This window comes from Pollicipes pollicipes, unplaced genomic scaffold (genome assembly GCF_011947565.3).
Source record: "Pollicipes pollicipes isolate AB1234 unplaced genomic scaffold, Ppol_2.1 Scaffold_3447;HRSCAF=4054_pilon_pilon_pilon, whole genome shotgun sequence".
Taxonomy (NCBI): Eukaryota; Metazoa; Arthropoda; class Thecostraca; order Pollicipedomorpha; family Pollicipedidae; genus Pollicipes; species Pollicipes pollicipes.
In genome coordinates, this window is record NW_023596297.1 from 4615026 (window position 1) to 4637660 (window position 22635).

Consider the following 22635-nt stretch of genomic DNA (forward strand, 5'->3'; position numbering starts at 1 on the left):
CTGCAACTGGCCGGCACAGCAGCGGGGTGCAGCGCCGGCAGACGGCTGAAAAGGCGTGTGTGGTGCTCAGTGTCGTCAGCCGACACTCGGCTGCGAGTCGCGCAAACCGCAAACGTCCAGGACAGCTGCCGCGATCAGGAGCCGGACTCGGTGGCTGCACCTCTCGGCGGACACGCGGCGAGAGGTCCATGCGGTCGGCGATGAGGGGTCAGCACAAATGCTCCAGAGCACGGACAAACACGAGCACACATACGCCAACGTGTGTGTAAACGGGCACGGGCACACGAACACAGTGGTGCAAGAGGAAAATATGGGTTAACCAACGTAACTGAGGAAAAGGCAGCATCTGAGATCGGAGCGCCTGTCGGCGGATGAACAATGCTGCTGATGCCGAATAAAACAAGGTTCGAAAGCTATAAGCCACTCACTGTGAGGGGTACCGAAAAGTGTGGTACAAACAGATTTTCCTTGACGACAAGTCGCTGAACTACATCTTCCGCACACGCGTGAACACACATTTAGGACGATATCAACAAACTGGCGACTGCAAATGTAAGTTGAACAAGCCTTTGAGATCTACCGCATCAACAACGAGGCTCGCGTCCCACCTGGCATCCCAGCCGTTAGGGCCGCACCGCGCAGGCCGGATCGGGTCAGGCCAGGTCAGCTGTCGGCGTCACGGCGCCGCAGCCGTCCGAGGAAGGCGTCCAGCAGGCGGTCAGCGGCGGCGCCGGGCGGCAGCCGGCCGCGGCGCACGTCCTTCTCCAGCCGCGGCAGCAGCGCGCTCACCACGGCGTCGCGCCGGAACGCCGCCACCACCGCCTCCTGGATCTGCGCCCACAGCCAGACGGCGCGCTGCCGGCGGCGCCGTGCCGCCAGCTGGCCGTCGGCTGTCATCTGACGCCGGTAGCCCTCCAGCGCGGTCCACAGCTCGGCGAGGCCCTCGCCGGAGCGCGAGGACACGCGCAGCACCGGCGGTTTCCAGCCGGCCTGGCGCGGCCGCACGAACTTGAGCGCCGACAAGTACTCGGCCTGGATGCGGCGCGCCGCCGCCACCAGGTCGCCGTCGCTCTTGTTGATGACGATGACATCAGCCAGCTCCACGATGCCGCGCTTCAGACCCTGAGCCGGCCGGACGCCCGGTCAGGACACCAGAGCGCGGGAGGCATTGCTACCGCGCTCACCCTCACTGGCGTGGAGGCCTCTATGCCAGTTGGCATCGGAGGCAAACAGGGGCTTCAGCCTGGCTCAATAAGCGAATTGTGTCGCCGAGGACGGTGAGCAACAGCGCACGCTCAAGTTTTACCCACATGGAGGAAAACAACGCATTCCAAAAGGCTCGGCATGGATGCGGACAGCATTGAGACTTAAGGCCGTTACAAGCATAGCTTCGTTCACGCGGCCTCAAAATCTCCCTAGCGAGCCGAGCCCGGCACCCCTCGCCCGAGCTCTCGCCGGTCCTCACCTGGAGCTCGTCACCGCCGGCCGGCGGCATCAGCAGCACGAACACGTCCACCATGTCGGCCACGCTGATCTCCGACTGGCCGACCCCTGACAACACGGCCTCGCTCAGGCGGCGATCAGCACGGGCGGTAAGGTGGGCATCAAATGTCCCACCCGCTCAGCAGCGGCTCACGCAACTCTCGCTGTGGCGCCGGCCTTCAGGCGGCCCGAACGAATGACACGATATGACGCAAAACGGGAACATTCAAATTGGGATGTGAGGAGAAGGCCGCGAGACGATGACAATCTTTATCCACAGACAATATGAGATGGACAGGAATACCCCACGGCGAGCGATTGCAGAGTACAAACTATTGCGGATCATATTCCAATCTTCATGAAATACTGCCTTTGTCATTTTCTAATTCAAATTATTGCAGATATCTACTCAGCCTATGCACCAAGCTAGCAAATGTGAAAGAAGCGTAAGGCTCGCCCGATACCAGCCTTAAGACCCGTCGGTCCCGGGTCGGCCCGCCTGCGGCAGACAGAGCGCTACTCGGCCCTCTGGCGTCACGCACCGACCGTCTCCACGATGATGACGTCATAGCCGGCCAGCTCGCAGAGCAGGATGGTCTCGTTGGTGGACCGCGTGACGCCGCCGAGGTGACCGCGGGTGGGTGACGGCCGGATGTAGGCGGCCGGGTCCACCGTCAGGCGGGGCATGCGCGTCTTGTCACCCAGCAGCGAGCCTGGCGGGGGTTAAGCACGGGGGCGGGGGTTAGGCACGGTGACGACCGTCAGCACGCCTGCAGGTACATACGCGCAAGTACATGGACGCACGTACGCACGCACGCACACACTAACACACGCACTCTCACAGAACAGCTGAGAGATGGACCGGGACGACAGGACAATGTGTCCCTCTTGTTGCCATGTCAGGAGGAACACCAAATACCTGTGTACACCATTCACTGGAACTTCAGCTTACAGCTTCCATCACCAAAACGTAATTGCTGAATGGCGTGAATTATCTTAAGATGCCGCAGGGGTTTCTCCAGACACAGACGCCTTAGTTCGCTGTCTGCCGAGAAGTGATCAGATATCGGGTACAGTTTACCTCCTGTTGTGCTTGATGACGGATCGACAGCCAGTACAGCCAATCGGTGTCCAGTTGCAGTCAGCTGCTTGCCCAGGCTCTCGATGAAGGTCGATTTTCCGGCGCCAGGTGGTCCAGACAAGCCTGGAACACATAATACCAGCCATGCAGCAGGTTCTGCATCATGTTTTATGTATGAGGAAAAACATTTTTGCAGTGGTGCTTAACAGAATATATATTTCATTTAAAAACAAACATGATAAGCATGCTGACATGTCCACATTAAATTGGTACAATTATCTGACAAATGCAATAATCAGAAAATTTTGTTCAGGGCACCACAGTGAGAAATGGATGTTTTAAGCTGTGACTAACATGCTATGAGTAAAATACAATTATGCACTAAAAAAACATTAGTTTGTTGTTCAGTTGGGTACTAAATTAAACTAATTAGGAGAAAACTTACCTAATTGGGAGTTAAATGATACTTAAAGACTGGATATCATAACATTTTCAAGCATAACCAGTTGGCACACTAACCTATTCGAAATGACACTGGTGCACCATTCCTCTCCTCTTCTTGCTGCTTTAGGTTGTTTGCAACCATTGAAAGCAAGCTTTGAGCAAGCTTTTTCTTATCAGGATTTGATGTTTCTACCAAAGTAATTGACCTAGCTAAGCTGGTTCTGTTCCTTGCACACAGGCCTTCAAAAAGTTCTTCCACCATGAGATCAGTTGCTTTATTGGATGTCTGCCTGCACAGGTATTTTCCAGCATATTTGTGAAATCTATAAGCCCTTAATAATGAGCCTGAATATAAATGCATGCTATGCATTCAGTAATGTTTGATTTTCTTGGTGTTTCTGGAACAGGAAAATAGTGAAACATGACACATCAGGTTCAAAGTGGATTCAGTTGACAAGTTACATAATTTTTAATCATGACAGAGTACCTGATAACATGAGATTGGGGTGAAAGGCATTTTATCCTCTTTAACCTGGCTATAAATGAAAGCACTGGCCTCAAATATTGCAAACATGGCAGACTTCACCTATTACAAATTGAAACTCGTATTCTATTTCTCGCACTGACTTCAGTTTCTGACATGAGATCTGTTTTTTCACACTGATCAGATGTGCAATATAATCCACTTACAACATGACATGACAGGACTGTCTTCCACCACTAAAAAGAGGACACAGAATCCTGAACATGAAGTCTGTGCCAGAAAAAATCATCTTTTGCAAAAATGGAAAGTGAGACTCCTGTTTTCATATGGTACATGGTATTTGTGATTTCACATTGAGAAATCCCAAGAACTCATAACAAAACCCAGCTTTCAGCTGACTTTTTACCCTGCCAGCAAACCAGTGGCCTCGGTAATTTTTTACTTTGGTACCTGTATGGCCGACGGAGGGAAGAGCTACGCTAGCTGCAGGGTTTCGAGTATTGTCGTCCGGGGGAAAAGCTGTGAGGCATCGGCTGACATTGTGACGTCACTGAAAATGGTTTTGCATCGATCGGGATGGGGGTCCTTTCGGGCCGACTGAAGGCCATAAGGCTTTTGAATGTGACATGTCACTGGTATTCGGCTGGGTATGTGACGTCACGGGTCGTGAGTTTGCAAGGCTCTTTTGGGTCCACCGAATGCCGTAATGCATCAGCTGGCCATGTGTCGTCACTGTTATTCGATTAAACATCAGGCCTCGACCGACCTCGGCGACCGGCCTCGTTCCATCTTTACTTTTCGTACCTGACTGCTGCAAGCATTTGCGTGCCGCATAAAGGTTTGACCGAATCACCTCAATGTGTGACGTCCCTAATCATCACTTCATACGGGTGCACTTAGGCCCCACGACCACGGTGTGTCATGGTCTACGAAGTATCACCGGATAGCGTGACGCCACTGGTATTCGAATAAATACTGAGCGCAACAGGCCGTGCTTTATTTTTACCTTTGTATCTGACTACTGCAAGCATTGGCGTGCTGGATGAAAGCTGCCGAACCACCTGAGTGTGTGACGTCACTGGTCACGAGTTTCACCGGTGCCTTTCGGCCAACTGAAGACCACAAGGTGTCAGCTAACGACGTCACTGCTATACGACCGATTGTAAGACGTCAATGGTCGTGGGTTTCCACGTGTCCTCTAGGACCGACGAAATGCCGTAAGGCATCAGCTGGCGATATGACGTCACTGGTATTTGGCTGAACATCAGCCAACAGGTCATGCTCCATTTATACCTTTCGTACATGTCTGCTGCAAGTATTGGCGGATTTTTGCGGCCAACTGAAGGCCATAAAGCATCAGCTAGCGATGTGACGTCACTGGCATTCGACCGTGCGTGTCGCTGGTCATGAGATTTTACGGCCTCTTTTGGGCCGACGAAAGGTCATACGGCACTGACTGACGATGTGACGTCACTGGTATTCGAATGAACTTCGGGCGCGACAGGCCATGTTCCACCTTTATCTTTGGTACCTGTCCATTGCAAGCATTGCCGTGGAAGGCTCTGCCAAATTACCTGAGTGTGTACGTCACTGACCATTAATTTGTATACTCTTCTGAACCTACTATAGGCCACAAAGCATCAGCTGACGATATGATGACACTAGGTCTCGACTAGACATCATGCGCAACAGGCCATGCTCTATCTAAGCCATGTTTCGTCTGTACCTTTCGCACCTATCTACTGCAAGTATTCGCGCGACACATAGGGGCTCTGCCGAATTACCTGAGCGTGTGGTGTAACTAGTCATGAGTTTACGCGGGTTTACTCTGGCTGACCGAAGGACATCAAGCATCAGCTGACGATATGACGTCACTGGTATTCGACTATACTCCAGGCGCGACAGGCCATGTTCCATCTCTACCTTTCGTACCTGTCTCTTGGAAGTATTGGCGTGCTGAATGAAGGCTCTGTCGAGTCTCCTGAGTAAGTAACGTCACTGGTCAAGAGCTTTTTACGGGACCTTTTGTACCCCCAAACGGTATAATGTATCAGCTGACGATATGACGTCACTGATGTCCGACTTAACATCAGGCGCGACAGGCCATGTTCTATCTTTACCTTTCGTACCCGTCTATTACAAGTACTGACGTGCTGAATGAAGGCTCTGTCGAGTCTCCTGGGTGTGTAACGTTACTGGTCATGAGTTTTTTCTGGCTCCTTGGAACCCTCTATAGGGAAAAATGCATCAGTTGACGACGTGATGCCAATGGTGTTTGACTTAACATGAGGCGTAACAGGTCATGTTCCATCTTTGCCTTTCGTACCTGTAAAGTATTGGTGCGTTAAATGATGGCTCTGCCGAGTCACTTGAGTGTGCGACGTCACTGGTCATGAATTTTTACGACTATTTTTGGCTGAGCGAAAGCCATAAGGCATCAGCTAACGAAATGACTTCACTGGTAGTCCACTGAGTGTGTGACGTCACTGGTCATGAGCTTTTACGGGCCTTTTTTGGCCGAGTTCAGGCCATTAGGCATCAGATAACGTTATGGCGTCACTTGTATTCGAATTAACATCAATTGCAATAAGCCATGTTTCATCTTTACCTTTCGCATCTGCCTACTGCAGGTATTCGTGCGCTACAAAAAGGCTCTGTCGATTCGCCTGAGCGTGTGGTGTAACTGGTCATGAGTTTGTGCAGGTTTACTCGGGCTGACTGAAGGACATCAAGCATCAGCTGACGATATGACGTCACTGGTAATCGACTAAACTCCAGACGAATCATCTGAGTGGGTGACGTCGCTGGTCATGAGTTTATACGGATTCACTTGGGCCGCCCAAGGCCACAAAGCAACACCTCCCGTGAAGCATCACAGGATGATATGTCGTCACTGTTATTCGACTTAACATCAGGTCCAACATGCCACGTACTTTCTTTACCTTTCGTACCTGTCTATTAAAGGTATTGACGTGCTGAATAAAGGCTCCGTCGAATCTCCTGAGTTTGTGACGTCACTGGTCACGAGTTTTTATGGGCTCTTTTGAACCCATTATAGGTTGTAATGCATCGGCTGACGGCATGACGTTACTGGTGCTCGACTAAACATCAGGCGCAACAGGTCATGTTCCATATTTGCCTTTCGTACCTGGCTGCTGCAAATATTCGCGTGCTATATGAAGGCTCCGCCGAATCACCGAGTACGTGACGTCACTGATCATCAGTTGGTAGGAGGTCACTTGGCCACCTATGGCTACGAAATTCCGCAGCAGAGGCGGGAGATGCACCATAGTTAAGCACACTAATTTTATTGTGCGCACCATTAAGTAGCAGCTTCAAACGCAACGGGCTGTTTCAACGACTAAAATTTTGAACAAACGTAAACACAAAACAAAGGTGATCCCAGCCCACAAACCGACGTATATGCAAAGCTATTCCGCCCGACATCACAGGATGCGCCCCTGAGCAGCTACGGTCCGGAATGTCCTGATGGCTAAATAATAAAGGGCGCCGCCTAGCGGTCATAAGTCTGGGCCACAGACCGAATATCAGTGACGTCATATGGTCAGATGATGCTTGATGTCCTTCCGTCAGTCCGAGTAAGCCCGCGTAAACTCATGACCAGTTACACCACATGCTCAGGTGATTCGGCAGAGCCTTTATGTAGCGCGCGAATACTTGCAGTATAGAGGTGCGAAAGGCAAAGATGGAACATGGCCTGTTGCGCCTGAGATTAAGTCAAACACCAGTGACGTCATATCGTCAACTGATGTCTTGTACCCTATAGGTACAAAAAAGCGGCCCATAAAGGACTCATGACCAGTGACATTACACACTCAGGAGATTTCACAGAGCTTTCCTTACGCATGTCAATGCTTACAATAGACAGGTACGAAAGATAAAGACGAACATGGTCTGTCGCGCCTGGTCTTAAGTTGAATACCAGTGACGTCACATCGCCAGATGATGCTTGATGTCCATCAGTCAGCCCGAGTAAACCCGCGTAAACTCATAACCAGTCACGCCACACGCTCAGGTGATTGGGCAGAGCCTTTATGTGGCGCGCGAATACTTGCAGTAGATAGGTGCTGAAGGTAAAGATGAAACTTGACATATTGTACCTGATGCTTAATTGAATACCAATGACGCCATATCGTTGCCTGATGCCTAATGGCCTTAAGTCGGCCGAAAAAGGCCCGGGAAAACTCATGACCAATGGCGTCACACACTTAGTGGATTACCAGTGACGACACATCATTAGATGATGCCTTATGGCTTTCACTCGGCCAACAATAGCCTGTAAAAACTCATGACGACGCACTCAGGTGATTCGACAGAGCCATCATTAGGCTCGCCGATACTTTAACAGGTGCGAAAGGCAAAGATGGAACATGACATGTTGTGCCTGATGTTAAGTCGAACACCAGTGACATCATATCGTCAGCTGAAGCATTATACCATATAGGGGGGTTGAAAAGAGCCCGTAAGAGCTCTCGACCATTGACGTCATATAACACGCGAATGCTTGCAGTAGGCAGGTACGAAAGGTAAAGATGGAACATGGCCTGTTGCGCTTGATGTTGAGTCGAATACCAGTGACGTCATATCATCCCGCGATGCTTCACAGGATATGATGCTTTGTTGCATTGGGGTGCCCAAGTGAGCCTGTATGAACTCATGACCAGCGACGTCACGCACTCAGATGGTTCGGCACCACCTCGATATAGCGCGCGAATGCTTGCAGTGAACAGGTACGAAAGGCAAAGATAGAGCATGGCCTGTTGCGCATGACATCTAGACGAAAACCGGTGACGTCATATGGTCAGCTGATGTGGTGTGGCTTACGGTAGGTTCAAAGCAGTCTATATAAATTAATGGTTAGTGACGTTACACACTCAGGTAGTTCGGCAGAGCCTTCCTTCAGCATTCAAATGCTTGCAATGGACAGGTACCAAAGGTAAAGATGAAGCATGGCCTGTCCCGCCTGAATTTTATTCGGATACCAGTGACGTCACATCTTCAGTTAATGTCGTATGACCTTTCGTCGGCCCAAAAGAGGCCGTAAAATCTGATCACAAGTGACATCACACACAGTCGAATGCCAGTGACGTCACATCATTAGGTCATGCTTTACGGCTCTCAGTTGGCCCCCAAAGATCCATAAAAATGCATGACCAGTGACGTCACACACTCACGTGATTTGGTAGCTTTTATTCATCACGCCAGTGCTTGCGGTAGACAGGTACGAAGGTAAAAATGAAGCATGACCTGTTGCGACCAACATTTAGTCGAATATCAGTGACGTCACGATACCTGGTGATATTTCACGGAACATGATACACCGCGGCCGTGGGGCCTAAGTGCACTCGTATCAAGTGATGATTAGTGACGTCACGCATTCAGGTGATTCGGTCAAGCTTTTATTCGACACGCAAATGCTTGCAGCAGACAGGTACGAAAGGTAAAGATGGAATAAGGCCTGTTGCGCCTGATGTTTCATTGAATGCCAGCGACGACATATCGTCAGGTGATGCTTTACGGCATTCATTACACCCAAAAGATCCCTAAAGCCTCACAACCAGTGACGTCACACATCCAGTCGAATACCAGTGACATCATATCGCTAGCAAATGCCTTGTAGCATTCAGTTGGCCCAAAAGAACCCCGATCGATGGAAACCCATTTTCAGTGACGTCACTACGTCGGCTGATACCTGACAGCATTTCTCCATCACGGCAGTACAGGAACCCTGCAGCCAGCGTAGCTCTCCCCACCGTCGGCAATACAGGTACCCAAGTAAAAAAAAGCCGTGGCCTCTCCCACAAATGTTCTGGTATATTTACAATCCATGATCTGCTTGGCTTTGGTTCCATCATGTCCTAATGATGGCAGGGCAGCATGCACAGCTGATGTGCATGCAAAGCACCAGTGGCACAAAAATGTGGGCATTTCTTTACATGCAGCAGAGCAGTAGTTTAACTGGCATAAAGCAACAAACCTGACAAACCACAACCACTTGATGTAAATCACAGCATGACCCGAGATTGGCACAGCCAATGGGCATGGGCTGAACTTCCTATTCATTTGGGGAGACACCAGCCCCTCCGAAGCTCGAGACGGTGGACAAAAACCAGAAAGAAATTTGCTTGTCGGCGTATTTTGTGGGTGGGCTGCGTTACTTTACACAGCTCGGCTCACCTCACTTTTCACTTTGTGAAACCATGCCCATCAACGAGCCCAACAATATTCATTCACCCCCCCCCCCCCCACACTCCCAAGCCTGAATGCGTGGACGTGCAGCCACGAATTCAACACCCTACCAATGCCTCGTACTCCAAAAGTATCCCCAATTGCCCCGTTATAACCGCGACCTACCAGCGTTAACACCAGCCGTGGCCACAGTAGCCTAACCTCCCCAGACTTTTTCAGCACCGCAGGCGTATTTTGAATCACAAGCGCTATAGTCGAGTGCACCGGCTTGCTCCCATATCCAGTTGGCAGCGAGAAATTACCAAGCGGAACCGAAAAATGAGACTAAAGAAAGTGAGACGCAGGCCTATGAAACGCAGCTGTGTATTTATCGCAGATACGAAGAACAGCCAACAGCAAGCAGCAATGACACCATTGCCATGAGTCGCCACCACGCATCACCTGCATTTTACGATCAGAGGACACATACGAATGTAACGTCCAGTCAGCCAGTGAGACACTCCAAATGTCTACTGCACTTTCAACAGCACTGACACCGCTGTTTGGCTGCCGTAGTGAGGACCTCAGACAGCGGTGTGGACGTAGGCCCGTAACATGGTGGGCCAGTGTAGATAAGTGCATAGCCCTAATGGAACGTCGTCAAAGATAACCGACAAACGTGGCACGTCTCAAGATGGCATGTCTGGTGACGTAACACGGGTCTCATCATTGCACTCGCCACAGTGCAATTTCTTCGTCCATACCAAAAGCCGGCCAGCGCCCGTCCCCCTTCACAGCGTCGACTGGCAGCTGGCGGCCCTTGTGGCCCACACGCGAGCCGCGCGCTGACGAGCGCAGTCGTCCCACGACTCGGTCCGGCGGCGGCGGCGGTCAACGACGCGGCCCGTGCTCCAGCCCGTGCCGGATGACCTCCAGATCGGCCATGTCCGTCCGGATAACGCTGACCAGCTGGCGCAGGCCGTGCTGCTGGGAGCGCAGCAGCTGGCGGATCTCGTCCTGGCCGGCCGGGTCCATCGTGTACCGGTCGCCGCGCTGCAGCACCTGCTGACTCTGCAGCCGCGTCTGCGACAGCAGCTCGTTCAGACGGCCCTGCGGCAGACGAGCCCGCGTCACGCGTTGTGACTGACACCTGAGGTGCTCGACGTTGGGCGGCCAGGATCAGAGGCGGAGGGAGGCGGGTCATGTGCCTTACCCGAAACCACGGGTGCTCGGCAGCGGGCGGTCGGGGTCGGAGGCAGAGGGTGGGTGTCACGCACCTTACCTGAGACCATAGGTGCTCGGCACCGGGCGATCAGGGTCGGAGGCAGAGGGTGGGTGTCACGCACCTTATCTGAGACCATAGGTGCTCGGCACCGGGCGATCAGGGTCGGAGGCAGAGAGTGGGTGTCACGCACCTTACCCGAGACCATAAGTGCTCGGCGCCGGGCGGTCAGGGTCGTAGGCAGAGAGTGGGTGTCACGCGCCTTACCTGAGGCCATGGGTGCTCGGCGCCGGGCGGTCAGGGTCAGAGGCAAAGAGTGGGTGTCACGCACCTTATCTGAGACCATAAGTGCTCGGCGCCGGGCGGTCAGGGTCAGAGGCAGAGAGTGGGTGTCACGCACCTTACCTGAGGCCATGGGTGCTCGGCACCGGGCGGTCAGGGTTAGTGGCAGAGGGGACAGTCACACGTCATACCTGAGAACATGTGTGCTCGGCGCAGGGCGGCCAGGCTCAGAGGCAAAAGTGAAAATATCACGTACCGCGCCCGAGGTGGCACCCCGCATTGGGGTTCCGCCCGGAGTCAAATAAGAGCGAGTCATGGCGTCGCTGCAGCTGTACTCTATCTTGGGGTGCATCCCAGTGCGTGTCCAACCGACGCTTACAAACACAGCCGGCCGGCGACAGCGTACATACGGCGCGGTCGGGTCAACACACTCCACCAACCCACTCCCGTCTGACACAGGCGCCTCACGGCCACACTTCGCCGAGACACTACCGCCGGGGCTGAAAGGGCGTCACAGAGCTGCCGCCGGGGCTGAGAGGGCGTCACTGAGAGCTGCCGCCGGGGATGAGAGGGCGTCACTGAGAGCTGCCACCGGGGCTGAGAGGGCGTCACTGAGAACTGCCGCCAGGGCTGAGAGGGCGTCACTGAGGACTGCCGCCAGGGCTGAGAGGGTGTCACTGAGAGCTGCCGCCAGGGCTGAGAGGGTGCCAGTGCGAGCTGCCGCCAGGGCTGAGAGGGTGTCAGTGCGAGCTGCCGCCGGGGCTGAGAGGGCGTCACTGAGAGCTGCCGCCGGGGCTGAGAGGGCGTCACTGAGAGCTACCGCCGGGGATGACAGGGCGTCACTGAGAGCTGCTGCCGGGGCTGAGAGGGCGTCACTGAGAACTGCCGCCAGGGCTGAGAGGGCGTCACTGAGGACTGCCGCCGGGGCTGAGAGGGTGTCACTGGGAGCTGCCGCCAGGGCTGAGAGGGTGTCAATGCGAGCTGCCGCCGGGGCTGAGAGGGCGTCACTGAGAGCTGCTACCGGGGCTGAGAGGGCGTCACTGAGAACTGCCGCCAGGGCTGAGAGGGCGTCACTGAGAGCTGCTATCGGGGCTGAGAGGGCGTCACTGAGAACTGCCGCCAGGGCTGAGAGGACGTCACTGAGGACTGCCGCCGGGGCTGAGAGGGTGTCACTGAGAGCTGCCGCCAGGGTTGAGAGGGTGTCAATGCGAGCTGCCGCCGGGGCTGAGAGGGCGTCACTGAGAGCTGCTGCCGGGGCTGAGAGGGGTCACTGAGAACTGCCGCCAGGGCTGAGAGGGCGTCACTGAGAGCTGCCGCCAGGACAGCTGTACCTTGAACTGCGTGGGCGTGGCCAGCTCGTCCTGCAGCGCCTCCAGCTGGACGCGCAGCCGCTCCTCGTGCGGCTGGATGCTCCAGCCCTGCTTGCGCAGCACCTCCTGACGGACCAGTACCTGGCGAGCGGAGGGCGGGCTGTGAGGCGAGCTGCCCCGGCCCACTCCCGCTCCACGCTCGCCGCCGTCCGCAGCCGCCCGGTTAACCCGTGCGGTGTTCTCGCACGAACAGCAGGTGGGACACGACTGGAAAACCCCGCAGCAGCCGGCGCAACTTCGTCGACCATCATCCGAGACAAGGTCACCTCCCACGGCCATCCGTGATGACAGTCGCCATCTCACACGGTGCACCAAGCCAACATTACGACACGATTCGAGATTGCAAGCCTCCTCCAACTTAGGTTCGCAGGCTTTCCAGTTAAATATGGTGCCCAACGAATCAACTCGAGTCACGTTGTGGGGAGCAGTTTTATGAGGCGACTCGAGGGGGTAATATTACGTCGCGCGACGTATTACGGGCCAAGTTCCATGGCATCAATCGGGAATCGAGCCCCGGCCCTTACATCGGCATCCGCGATCCTGCTGAAAAAACACGAGCACTTAATGAAACGCATGGGACTGAGTTCATGCAGCCGTCGGCGGTCCGTGATCAGACCTCGCACTGCTCACGCATTCGCCTACCGAGCGCTCCAGTTCAAAGATACACGGCACCCCAGGCTGCCCTGCGGCAGCCGATAAACCAGCTGGCACCCGCAGTGTAAAGCGCAACACACCGAGACGACGGCCTCTGACCAACGAACGCCAGGTGTTCTGCGGCCGCAGTCACCCAAGGAAGATTTTCCGTGAAGTGTAAATACATGAGGAGTGGGATGCGTATTATAGACACTTCCTTCATTTCTGGAACGAGCGCTTGTTGGCCGATTCAAAAATGAAATTTCTAAAATGATTTACCAGTGAAACCCAATTTCATCTGTCCTAGCTAAATCACTGCATACTTTATGAAATTACCGTATGCCGCATCTCCGCAATCACCAGCGACGAGTAAACAAACTGATGCGTACACAATTATCATTATCATTACAAACGTGTAAACAACAACCCCACCCCCGTATTCGCACGCGTCTGCTATCTGCTATCTGCGATCAACGATCTGCGTTCTGCGGTCTGCGGTCCGCGATCTGCGATCTGCGTTCTGCAGTCTGCGGTGCGCTTAACCCCACCTTGAGTATGCGGTGCGAGAGCTCAAGGTTGCTACGTTTCAGCTGTCCCAGCCGGGCGGCGGTGGAGGCCTGCGTCTTCTGCAGGCCGGCGATGTCGGAGGCGATCAGGTCCAGCCGGCGCTGCTGGTTCACGCTCTCCTGCTCCTGCCGGCCGCGGTGGGAGCGCGCTCAGTCCCGAGGCGCATGCGCACCACCAAACTCACCGGCGCAGAACGCCAGCAGACGGGCGGGCGCGCCGACGACGACGTTCAGTGGCACAGACAGCCGGTAACAGGCGGCATCATCTGGCTTACGGGTGTGAGGCGCGGCAATTATTGCGGCTGAATTTGTTTGCTGCACTCATTTTATGGGCTTGTTCAATAGGCAAGCACTTGCAGTGTTACAGACAGTAACACCAAACACCCAGGATTGGCAGCACCACAGCACACATCCGGGCAAGTCACTAAGCGAAGCAGGCCGGTCTCGTTTTTAAAACCGACAAAAGCACAGGGATCGAGGCGACTCCTCAAATGTGCTCGATTTTCATGTATGGCGTCCTATTCGCATGCATGGAGGGAAAACCACTCCCCACGCCACATCTGAGGAGACCTCCGCCGCGACACATTGCCAAGGTTACCCTGTATTATTTTGCCGACAGATACGACCAAATTACCCCATAGCTCGGGCCCCGGCTCAGATGAGGTGTTCGTATCCACACAAAAACGACGCGCTTCACGCAAAATTTTACTCGAGCAAGCAAAAAATCACTCAATAAATACTCAGAGCACTGTATAATAATACATAATGCCATAAATACAATGCCACAAATATATATGTATATATATATATATATATATATATATATATATATATATATATATATATATAATACAATAGCATACAATACCATAGAATAGAGCAAAATAAATTCATAGCCAATACAGCACATACAAATTAAATAAAGTGAACACTCATGCAAATCATTTGTGAGCTTTCTATTAAGAGCGCACGTAGCTTTTCAAATCACGCTTGTTTTGCGTTCGTCGGCAATGCATGGAGGGCAGAGCTTCCGACCCCAGGACGCATAAACCCCCAAGGACCGCCGCCTGGTGTGCCGGGACACCGACCTGACACTGAATCCTCCTATGCAGCTCCTGGAATCCGATCATCGGTACGGGAATCATGGTTTTCGGGTCAGGGTTATCCTTCTTGGCCTGCTCCCAGATCAGCTTATCGATTCCTGAATCAGGACAAGGTCCACACAAGTCAACACAATTTCCGCGCGTTCGGTTTCGAAAAACGCGTATAAGGCCACTTGGCTGAATCCATTTCAGCCACATGTAAGTGCTTAGCGGCATCAATTGGTCACAGCATTCAGAGACTACGTGGCAAAAGCTCGTGGACATATTCATGGACTCATAACAAAATACACAATGCGTCACGAAGGCGTCTTACGGCCCACGGGCAGAGGGAGATCGGACTCCACGTGCCGCAGGCGATACCTGAAGGAAGCGTACCAACAGCCGAAACATTCGACTGGCGACCTGTCGCCGGACGGGCGAGGGGTGGTACGTACCGGCAGGTGGGTTGTCCAGGTAGAGCTGCAGCTGCTCGGCGGAGGGGGCCACCAGGGCGCACAGCTCCTCCAGCGCCAGCGCCGCCAACTGAGTGCGCTGGGCCGGCGCCGCCAGGTGGCTGTGAAGGTCAGAGGCTGGCACGCGCCGGACCGCACCTGCCGAGACGGGTGATGACAGGTCAGCACACGCCCAACACGCCAGGTCGAGGTCACGACACACCGACGGCGCCGTCACTATCAGGTCATGTGTGAGCGTCAGCAGCACCATCAGGTCACCGCACCGTCAGGTCACCGCACCGTTAGGTCACGGCACTGTCAGGTCACCGCACCGTCAGGCCACGGCACAGTCAGGTTACAGCACCGTCAGTCCACCGCACCGTTAGGTCACGGCACCGTCAGGCCACGGCACCATCAGGTCACCGCACCGTTAGGTCACGGCACTGTCAGGTCACCGCACCGTCAGGCCACGGCACAGTCAGGTTACAGCACCGTCAGTCCACCGCACCGTTAGGTCACGGCACCGTCAGGCCACGGCACCATCAGGTCACCGCACCGTTAGGTCACGGCACCGTCAGGCCACGGCACCATCAGGTCACCGCACCGTTAGGTCACGGCACCGTCAGGCCACGGCACCATCAGGTCACCGCACCGTTAGGTCACGGCACCGTCAGGCCACGGCACCATCAGGTCACCGCACCGTTAGGTCACGGCACAGTTAGGCCACGGCACCGTCAGGTCATGGCACCGTCAGGCCGCGACACCGTCAGGCCACGGCACTGTCAGGTCACCGTACCGTCAGGCCACGGCACAGTTAGGCCACGGCACCGTCAGGCCACGGCACAGTCAGGCCACGGCACCGTCAGGCCACGGCACCATCAGGCCACGGCACCGTCAGGCCACGGCACCGTCAGGTTACAGCACAGTCAGGTCGCGGCACTCAAATCATGTAATATCGAGGCGGAGATGTGACGGCATACGCTCCTTCATAACATAATGTTGCTGCTCCGTCTTGGACTGGGAGCACGCTGTGCTTGAAAGTAATAACAGCATTCGAGCCCGGTATTCTGCGATTCTTGCTGCTATGTAAACTGACATGCATCACGTGGAACTTTGCGCTTAACAGTGTTCCAGTGAAACTGTAAGCTGAGTCCTCATGACCTATGGCAGGTCATCAGGCAAACGGAAGCTGAGCAACGACAGAATATCATAGCAAGGTCCCTGATGGCTTCTTACTCGTCGCTGCAGGCACGCCATGGACCACGAAGCGCGAGGCGAAATCAGTCAGCCATTGACAAATGCTAGGTACTGGTGCGGTGTGATTGCGCCGTGCGGCCGAGAAGGGGAGTATCGCTGGGGCCAGCGGGACCTCAGGCAGTGGGCCAGCATGCAAGGCAGCATGCAGCTATGGTCTGGCAATGCATGCGCTCAATGCTACAGTATAGTGTTGTTCACTTCACGACGTATCAAATAAAAATGTCGGGTTGCTCAATGTCCCGAGTCAAAGTCTTGCGCGGCATGCGCAATCCATGAAGCATAACGTCCGGTGCCCACAGAATGCCTGAGAATGTCTGATCACTTCGCGCGAATTGCACTTGAGCATTAAGTTTCGTAATCTACATTTGAATGAAATGTCAGCCTGCATTTCGAACGCTCACGAGTCGCATGTCGGCTTTCCACGTTCTGAGAGAAGTATGCGAAAACGCAAGCCACCAGAAGATCCCTTTGCATTGGCTCATTCGAGAAGATCCCTTCCCAGTGGCCCATTCATCTGACCCGGCTGCGCACCGCCGAAACTGTGGGACGGAACTGGCGCCGGTGGCTCCGGCCGCTACACTTACCGTTGGGACTGCGCTCCTGCACGTAGATCTGCACCTCGGTCTTGTCCGGGCCCGTGGCGCGCACGCTATCCACACAGACAGAGAGCGAGGCGGCGCCACCGAGCAGGCCCGTCACCGCGGCCACGATCTGCTGCTGGCCGCTCCTGGGGGAGGGAGGGGGGGGGGGGGGGGCGTCACACGGAGAGGGAGGCGGACCCGTCACCGCGGCCACGATCTGCTGCTGGCCGCTCCTGGGGGAGGGGGGGGGGTCACACGGAGAGGGAGGCGGACCCCGTCACCGCGGCCACGATCTGCTGCTGGCCGCTCCTGGGGGAGAGCGTCACACGGAGAGGGAGGCGGACCAGTCACCGCGGCCACGATCTGCTGCTAGCCGCTCCTCGGAGTGGGTGAGAGCGTCGGACGGAGAGGGAGGCAGACACCGTGTGCACAGCCCGCTGTGAACCACCCGGATGCGGGGGAGCGGTCAGAGTTGAGGAAGACGCGTCAGCCTTCGCCAGGAGGGCGGGACCGGCATACGCAGACAGACCGACTGCGAGCACGCTTTTCCACGCTTCGACCCTAGTCCACGTGGCGTTGCAAGTGTCGATGCATCGAAGTTGCACATGAAGAATTGCGACACCACGAATAGTATCGACTCAAAGGCACAACACCGCAAATATCATGCGCATATTGCAGCTGTCTGGCGAGCGGCTAGCATTTCACGTAGTTATAACGCATGTGTACTACTAACAGTCACATCTGTACATGCAGTCACATCAACAGGCCACACAAATATCAACAGTCGGCGGAGGACGGACACAGGGAACAGTGTGTGGGCAACAGGCGGCAGTGATAATAAGGTCCGAATTTCAGTAAACAGAACACGCGCGGAGACGGCAGTAGTGGGCACGCAGCCAGCTGAGCGGGCCGGAACCACCACGTGAGTCACCAAATCCCGGCACTCCGATGGTGCATGCCCGTGCCGCTGGTGGTCAGTTCGGCTGATGTCACGCACGCCTGTGCGATCCCGCTGAGTGGTGACGCGCGCTCACCTGACGTCGGCCCTGATGACGTCACACCAGCTGACGTCCGTTACCGTTTGGGTGGTGACGCGCGCTCACCTGACGTCGGCCTCCTTCTTGTTGAGGCGCATCACCACCAGGCCGTTCTCGTTCTTGGCGGTCGGCAGACGCGCGTACCCGACCGCCTTCATCAGGCAGAACGGGTTGTCGGCGCCGAAGTCGACGGCTGGCCGGCCAACGGCATAAAATCCTGCCGGCGGCGCAGCGTCAGCGCTGGCGAGCCGGCGCCGGGAGACGACCGCGACCCGACCGTCACCCATAGCCGTGACACTTCGGGACGCGTCGGGAGGTCACGCGTGTCATCGCACCGAGAGCGTGCCACCTGGCGAGCGCTGTGGTGTCGAGTGGAGCCGCCTGACGGTGTGACAACGGGCTTTTGAAGCATGGCAAAATGAACACGGCCCAGTCAAACAAACGCATCCGAAAAAGCAGTCTTCTGGCCCACCCGCCCGCGCCCCCCCCCCCCCCCCCCCCACACACACACAAAGGAGACAACCAGCCGGCCAACCGCCTCCCGCCTATCACCTTTGCCGACGCCCCACTTGGCCTGCAGCTGGTTCCACTTGGTCAGAATTGCGTCCCGTTCGTCTCCATAGTACGACACGTTCAGTATGGCGCTGTAGAGGGCTTGCGTCTGCTGCTGCTCAGCCGCCTGTTGCTGTTGCTGCTGTTGTTGCTGCTGTTGCTGCTGCTGCGCTCCGAAGCCACCGAAGCCGCCGGATTGGCCGAGTCCCATAAAGCCTTTAACACAGGAGAACGCTGGCCGTTACAGCAATGTGCCAGCCGCGAACTTCCAAGCTCACAGACGTGGTTTAGATGTGGCACAATGATCAGGTGGCATCATGCTTCTCCTTTTGACAGCAGTGCATGCCGCTAAACACGCGCACTGCGGGACGTTCCTGCAGGGGAACTAAAAGGTACACAACACAGCTGGCTCTTAAATTCCAGGGCACAACTGTACAGTACGTACGTGCGTGCTGTACACGTACGTTTGGAAGCCACGAAACACACATGGGGATGCATAGAACTCACAATCCCACGAAATCCACCATCCCACAGACACATTCAAGCCTTCGTTCTCCACCATCAAGGCACATCAGACCACACACAGCAGAAATCGAAACTCTGCACTGTCTGTCCCGCAGGACGGTCCAATAGCCGGTGTACGCCGGAAGATATTACCAAACCTCCAGTGACGCGCTCCGCCAGTGGCTCACGAAATCCTGCGTCTCTCATACGACACCAACACACCTACGCAGGCCGCTGAGCGAAAAGACGATTAGTGGGCCTACGCAATACCCGCAATTTGTGGGCCTCCGCCACACCCGCAATTGGTGGGCCCCCGCAACACCCGCAATTGGTGGGCCTCCGCAACACCCGCAATTGGTGGGCCTCCGCAACACCCGCAACTGGTGGACCTCCACAACACCCGCAATTGGTGGGCCTCCGCAACACCCGCAATTGGTGGGCTTGCGCAACACCCGCAATTGGCGGGCCTCTGGAACACCCGCAATTAGTGGGCCTCCACAACACCCGCAATTAGTGGGCCTCCGCAACACCCTGCAATTGGCGGGCCTCTGGAACACCCGCAAATAGTGGGCCTCCGCAATACCCGCAATTAGTGGGTCTCCGCAACACCTGCAATTGGTGGGCTTCTGCAACACCCGCAATTAGTGGGCCTCCGCAACACCTGCAATTAGTGGGCTTCCGCAACACCCGCAATTGGTGGGCCTTTGGAACACCCGTTATTGGTGGGCCTCCACAACACCCGCAATTAGTGGGTCTTTGGAACACCCGTAATTGGTGGGCCTCCACAACACCCGCAATTAGTGGGCCTACGAACACAAGAAGGCGAAGCTTGGGACCATAGCCAGCCACGCGCCGTAACTCACGAGCACTACCAAAATATGCCACCGGCAAATCTACTCGGACATGACGGCCGCGGCAAACCTTAAAAGTGGCAAAGTTTCTAAGAAGTCCAAGGTCTGATTTCCTTGAACAAAACCTCTACTCGGTGGATTCTTAATAGACAAAACTGTTGTGGACCGCTCTTCCACACCACACCGATGCTACCGGCAAAAGTTTTGCGATCAAAACTTAAAAAACCAATGTTCCATGGCTGAGAAGCATTTAGTTAACTTCAACAGGCATGTTGCCAGCAGAGTCATGTCACATGGTGGATTGTCCACGGCACATTCGACATTTGGCGATAATACAGCACAGTAGTTCTGTCAGGAAAGGTAGCTCACATTATGAATATCAGTTCAGTTTTAGCGCAGAACGATTGAGCATCCCACTACGTCACCCAAGACTGAACGCATGTCACCAGGGGGAGAGTATCTCTCACTTGGACCGGTCGTCGTGGTGAATGGTTTGCCAAAGCTGAGTCCCGCAGTGGCGGCGGGTGCCGCGGCGCCGAAACTGAACCCTGCCGCCGCGGACGAGGCAGGCGTGCCGAAACTGAACCCTGTCGCCGCCGACGAGGCAGGCGCGCCGAAACTGAATCCCGGCGCAGCTGATGATGCAGGTGTACCGAAGCTGAAACCTGTGGAAGCTCCAGATGCCGGGGTGCCAAAGCTGAAACCAGTGGAGGCTGAAGATGCTGGCGCCCCAAAGCTGAAACCAGTGCCAACAGAAGATGCGGGTGCTCCAAAGCTGAGGGCAGTGCCAGCTGAAGATGCAGGTGCTCCGAAGCTGAAGCCCGTGGCAGCTGTTGATGCCGGTGTGCCAAAGCTGAGGCCGGCAGTTGGGACAGCTGCTGCTGGGGTGCCAAAGCCTCCAAATCCTGTACTGGCGGTTGGCTGGCCAAATGTGACACCTGATGGACAGGGGTGCACAAAAGCTTACACAGGTTACAAATGTAATGAAAAAATACAGAGCTCACACGACTTAACACAATGGGCCATTGTACATGGTCTGCATGCAATATCACTTATTGTATAAGTCATGACATGATTGCCTATACAAATCAAAATATAACCCTCCATAGTCCAGAAGTCAAATGTTACACATACAAGGTGCATAGATGATGCAACACCTTAAAGTACATTAACAAACTGGCTTTAACAGCTACTCAGCCAGGAGAATTTAGCTCCCATCATCTGTCATCTCACTTTTTGTTGTTGTAGTTGTGCCAAACCCTGCAACTGAAGGGGTTGAAGCTGAGCCAAACAGAGACCCTGTAACAGGTTGGATGGTCAACAAATATCCAGCAACAAATTGCATATCTTTACTGAAGCAATGCCTTCCCAGTAAATGTAAGAAAACCATAACAAACAAAAGATATAAAAATATGCAAACAGGGTTGGAGGGTTATAACAGCACTTCACCTGGCTGACTTGGCAAAACTAAAGCTCGCTGGATTTGGTCACGGCTCAAAGTGCATTTATGTACGTAAGTAGTTACTGACATAATATTAATACTTGCTATATATAAAACTATCATCTGATAAAGCTCTTACACAAAATGGGTGACATTCATTACCACATACAACTTTGAGGACTTGCTAATTCTATCATGCCAACTCTCAGTAAGTTCATTGTCACAAACAAGAGCTCACCAATTCACTTACCAGAGGGAGCTGATGAGGCTGCTCCAAAGCCTCCAAATCCACCAAAAGCCATGGTTGTGTTTCCTTACTTCAAAAGGGAGACCTGCAGACAATAGCATGGGCAGTCAGCAGAGATGTGACTTGGCAAAAACATTGGTTTTAAAGGTCTCTTCCCAAATATCACCAAAGCTTTTAACAGCAGGGCATCTCTCAATGGGCCTAATATGATGGGCACATTCACAACTCACAACACAGGATGGGCAACTCAGTCTGATACAGCATGGGCACATGAATACACAGCATATTCTATAGCCAAAAATATCCCCTAGTCTTGGTCATAGTCTGAATCACATTCAGCCCCACCCCCTCACAAGATCTCAACAAAAACTGATCCATTTCAATGCTTTGGTTGAAAAATTGCTAAAAAACCATCCATAACTGCTTAAAATTGTAGGGATATAAAAGCAAGTGGATCATTGTAACGGACATTGTGTTAATAACAATACTTTATAACGGGGCAAGGGACACTATGTGCATAAACGGCTACCGTGTCCATAACAATACAGTGTTAAGCCATGCTTAGTAAAGGGGCAAAATCTATGCACCCTAGATTCTGGTAAACACGTACGCGCATCCACACCGCCCGCCGTAAACGGTTTAAATGTAAATGACGGCAGCTATCAACGCTCACATCTAAAGTTATCTAACGAAAGACGCGGGTTGTAGACAAACTTAACGCAGAAAAGACAGCTTTGCCTGCTTACCTTGTGCTACACGCCACTATATTAAAATAATCCTGTAACTCCTCATTCCTGCAAGGGAACGCATTCTTTCTGGTGCATTCATTTCAGCTGCAAATATGCCAGAACGTGGTAAGACTTACATCGCAGCTCATC

The 22635-nt window shown here is 54.1% G+C and overlaps 2 protein-coding genes across 3 annotated transcripts; both read right to left on the bottom strand.

The window, feature by feature from the left end:
* Window positions 1–705: 705 nt before the first annotated feature.
* On the bottom strand, window positions 706–9729 carry LOC119091715 (methylmalonic aciduria type A protein, mitochondrial; the record flags this gene model as incomplete). The annotated part of the gene is made up of 6 exons (XM_037214553.1): window positions 9690–9729; window positions 3083–3405; window positions 2564–2686; window positions 2025–2195; window positions 1466–1551; window positions 706–1122 (listed from the first exon to the last, which is right to left on the bottom strand). Coding segments are annotated over exons 2-6 (1092 nt in total), but the record flags the coding sequence as incomplete, so codon positions are not given.
* Window positions 9730–10048: 319 nt separating this feature from the next.
* Window positions 10049–22443, bottom strand: LOC119092687 (nuclear pore complex protein Nup54). 2 transcript variants are annotated; one of them, XM_037215654.1, is made up of 12 exons: window positions 22431–22443; window positions 21761–21842; window positions 21303–21368; window positions 20537–21007; window positions 18715–18930; window positions 18229–18379; window positions 17129–17271; window positions 15291–15446; window positions 14842–14954; window positions 13736–13879; window positions 12516–12635; window positions 10049–10790 (listed from the first exon to the last, which is right to left on the bottom strand). In XM_037215654.1, the coding sequence occupies exons 2-12, from the start codon at window positions 21810–21812 to the stop codon at window positions 10572–10574; spliced, it is 1851 nt and encodes a 616-aa protein (XP_037071549.1). In that variant the 5' UTR covers window positions 21813–21842; window positions 22431–22443; the 3' UTR covers window positions 10049–10571. The 2 variants fall into 2 exon arrangements, with proteins under 2 accessions (XP_037071549.1, XP_037071548.1); XM_037215653.1 differs by lacking the exon at window positions 22431–22443 and adding an exon at window positions 22368–22407.
* Window positions 22444–22635: the final 192 nt, after the last annotated feature.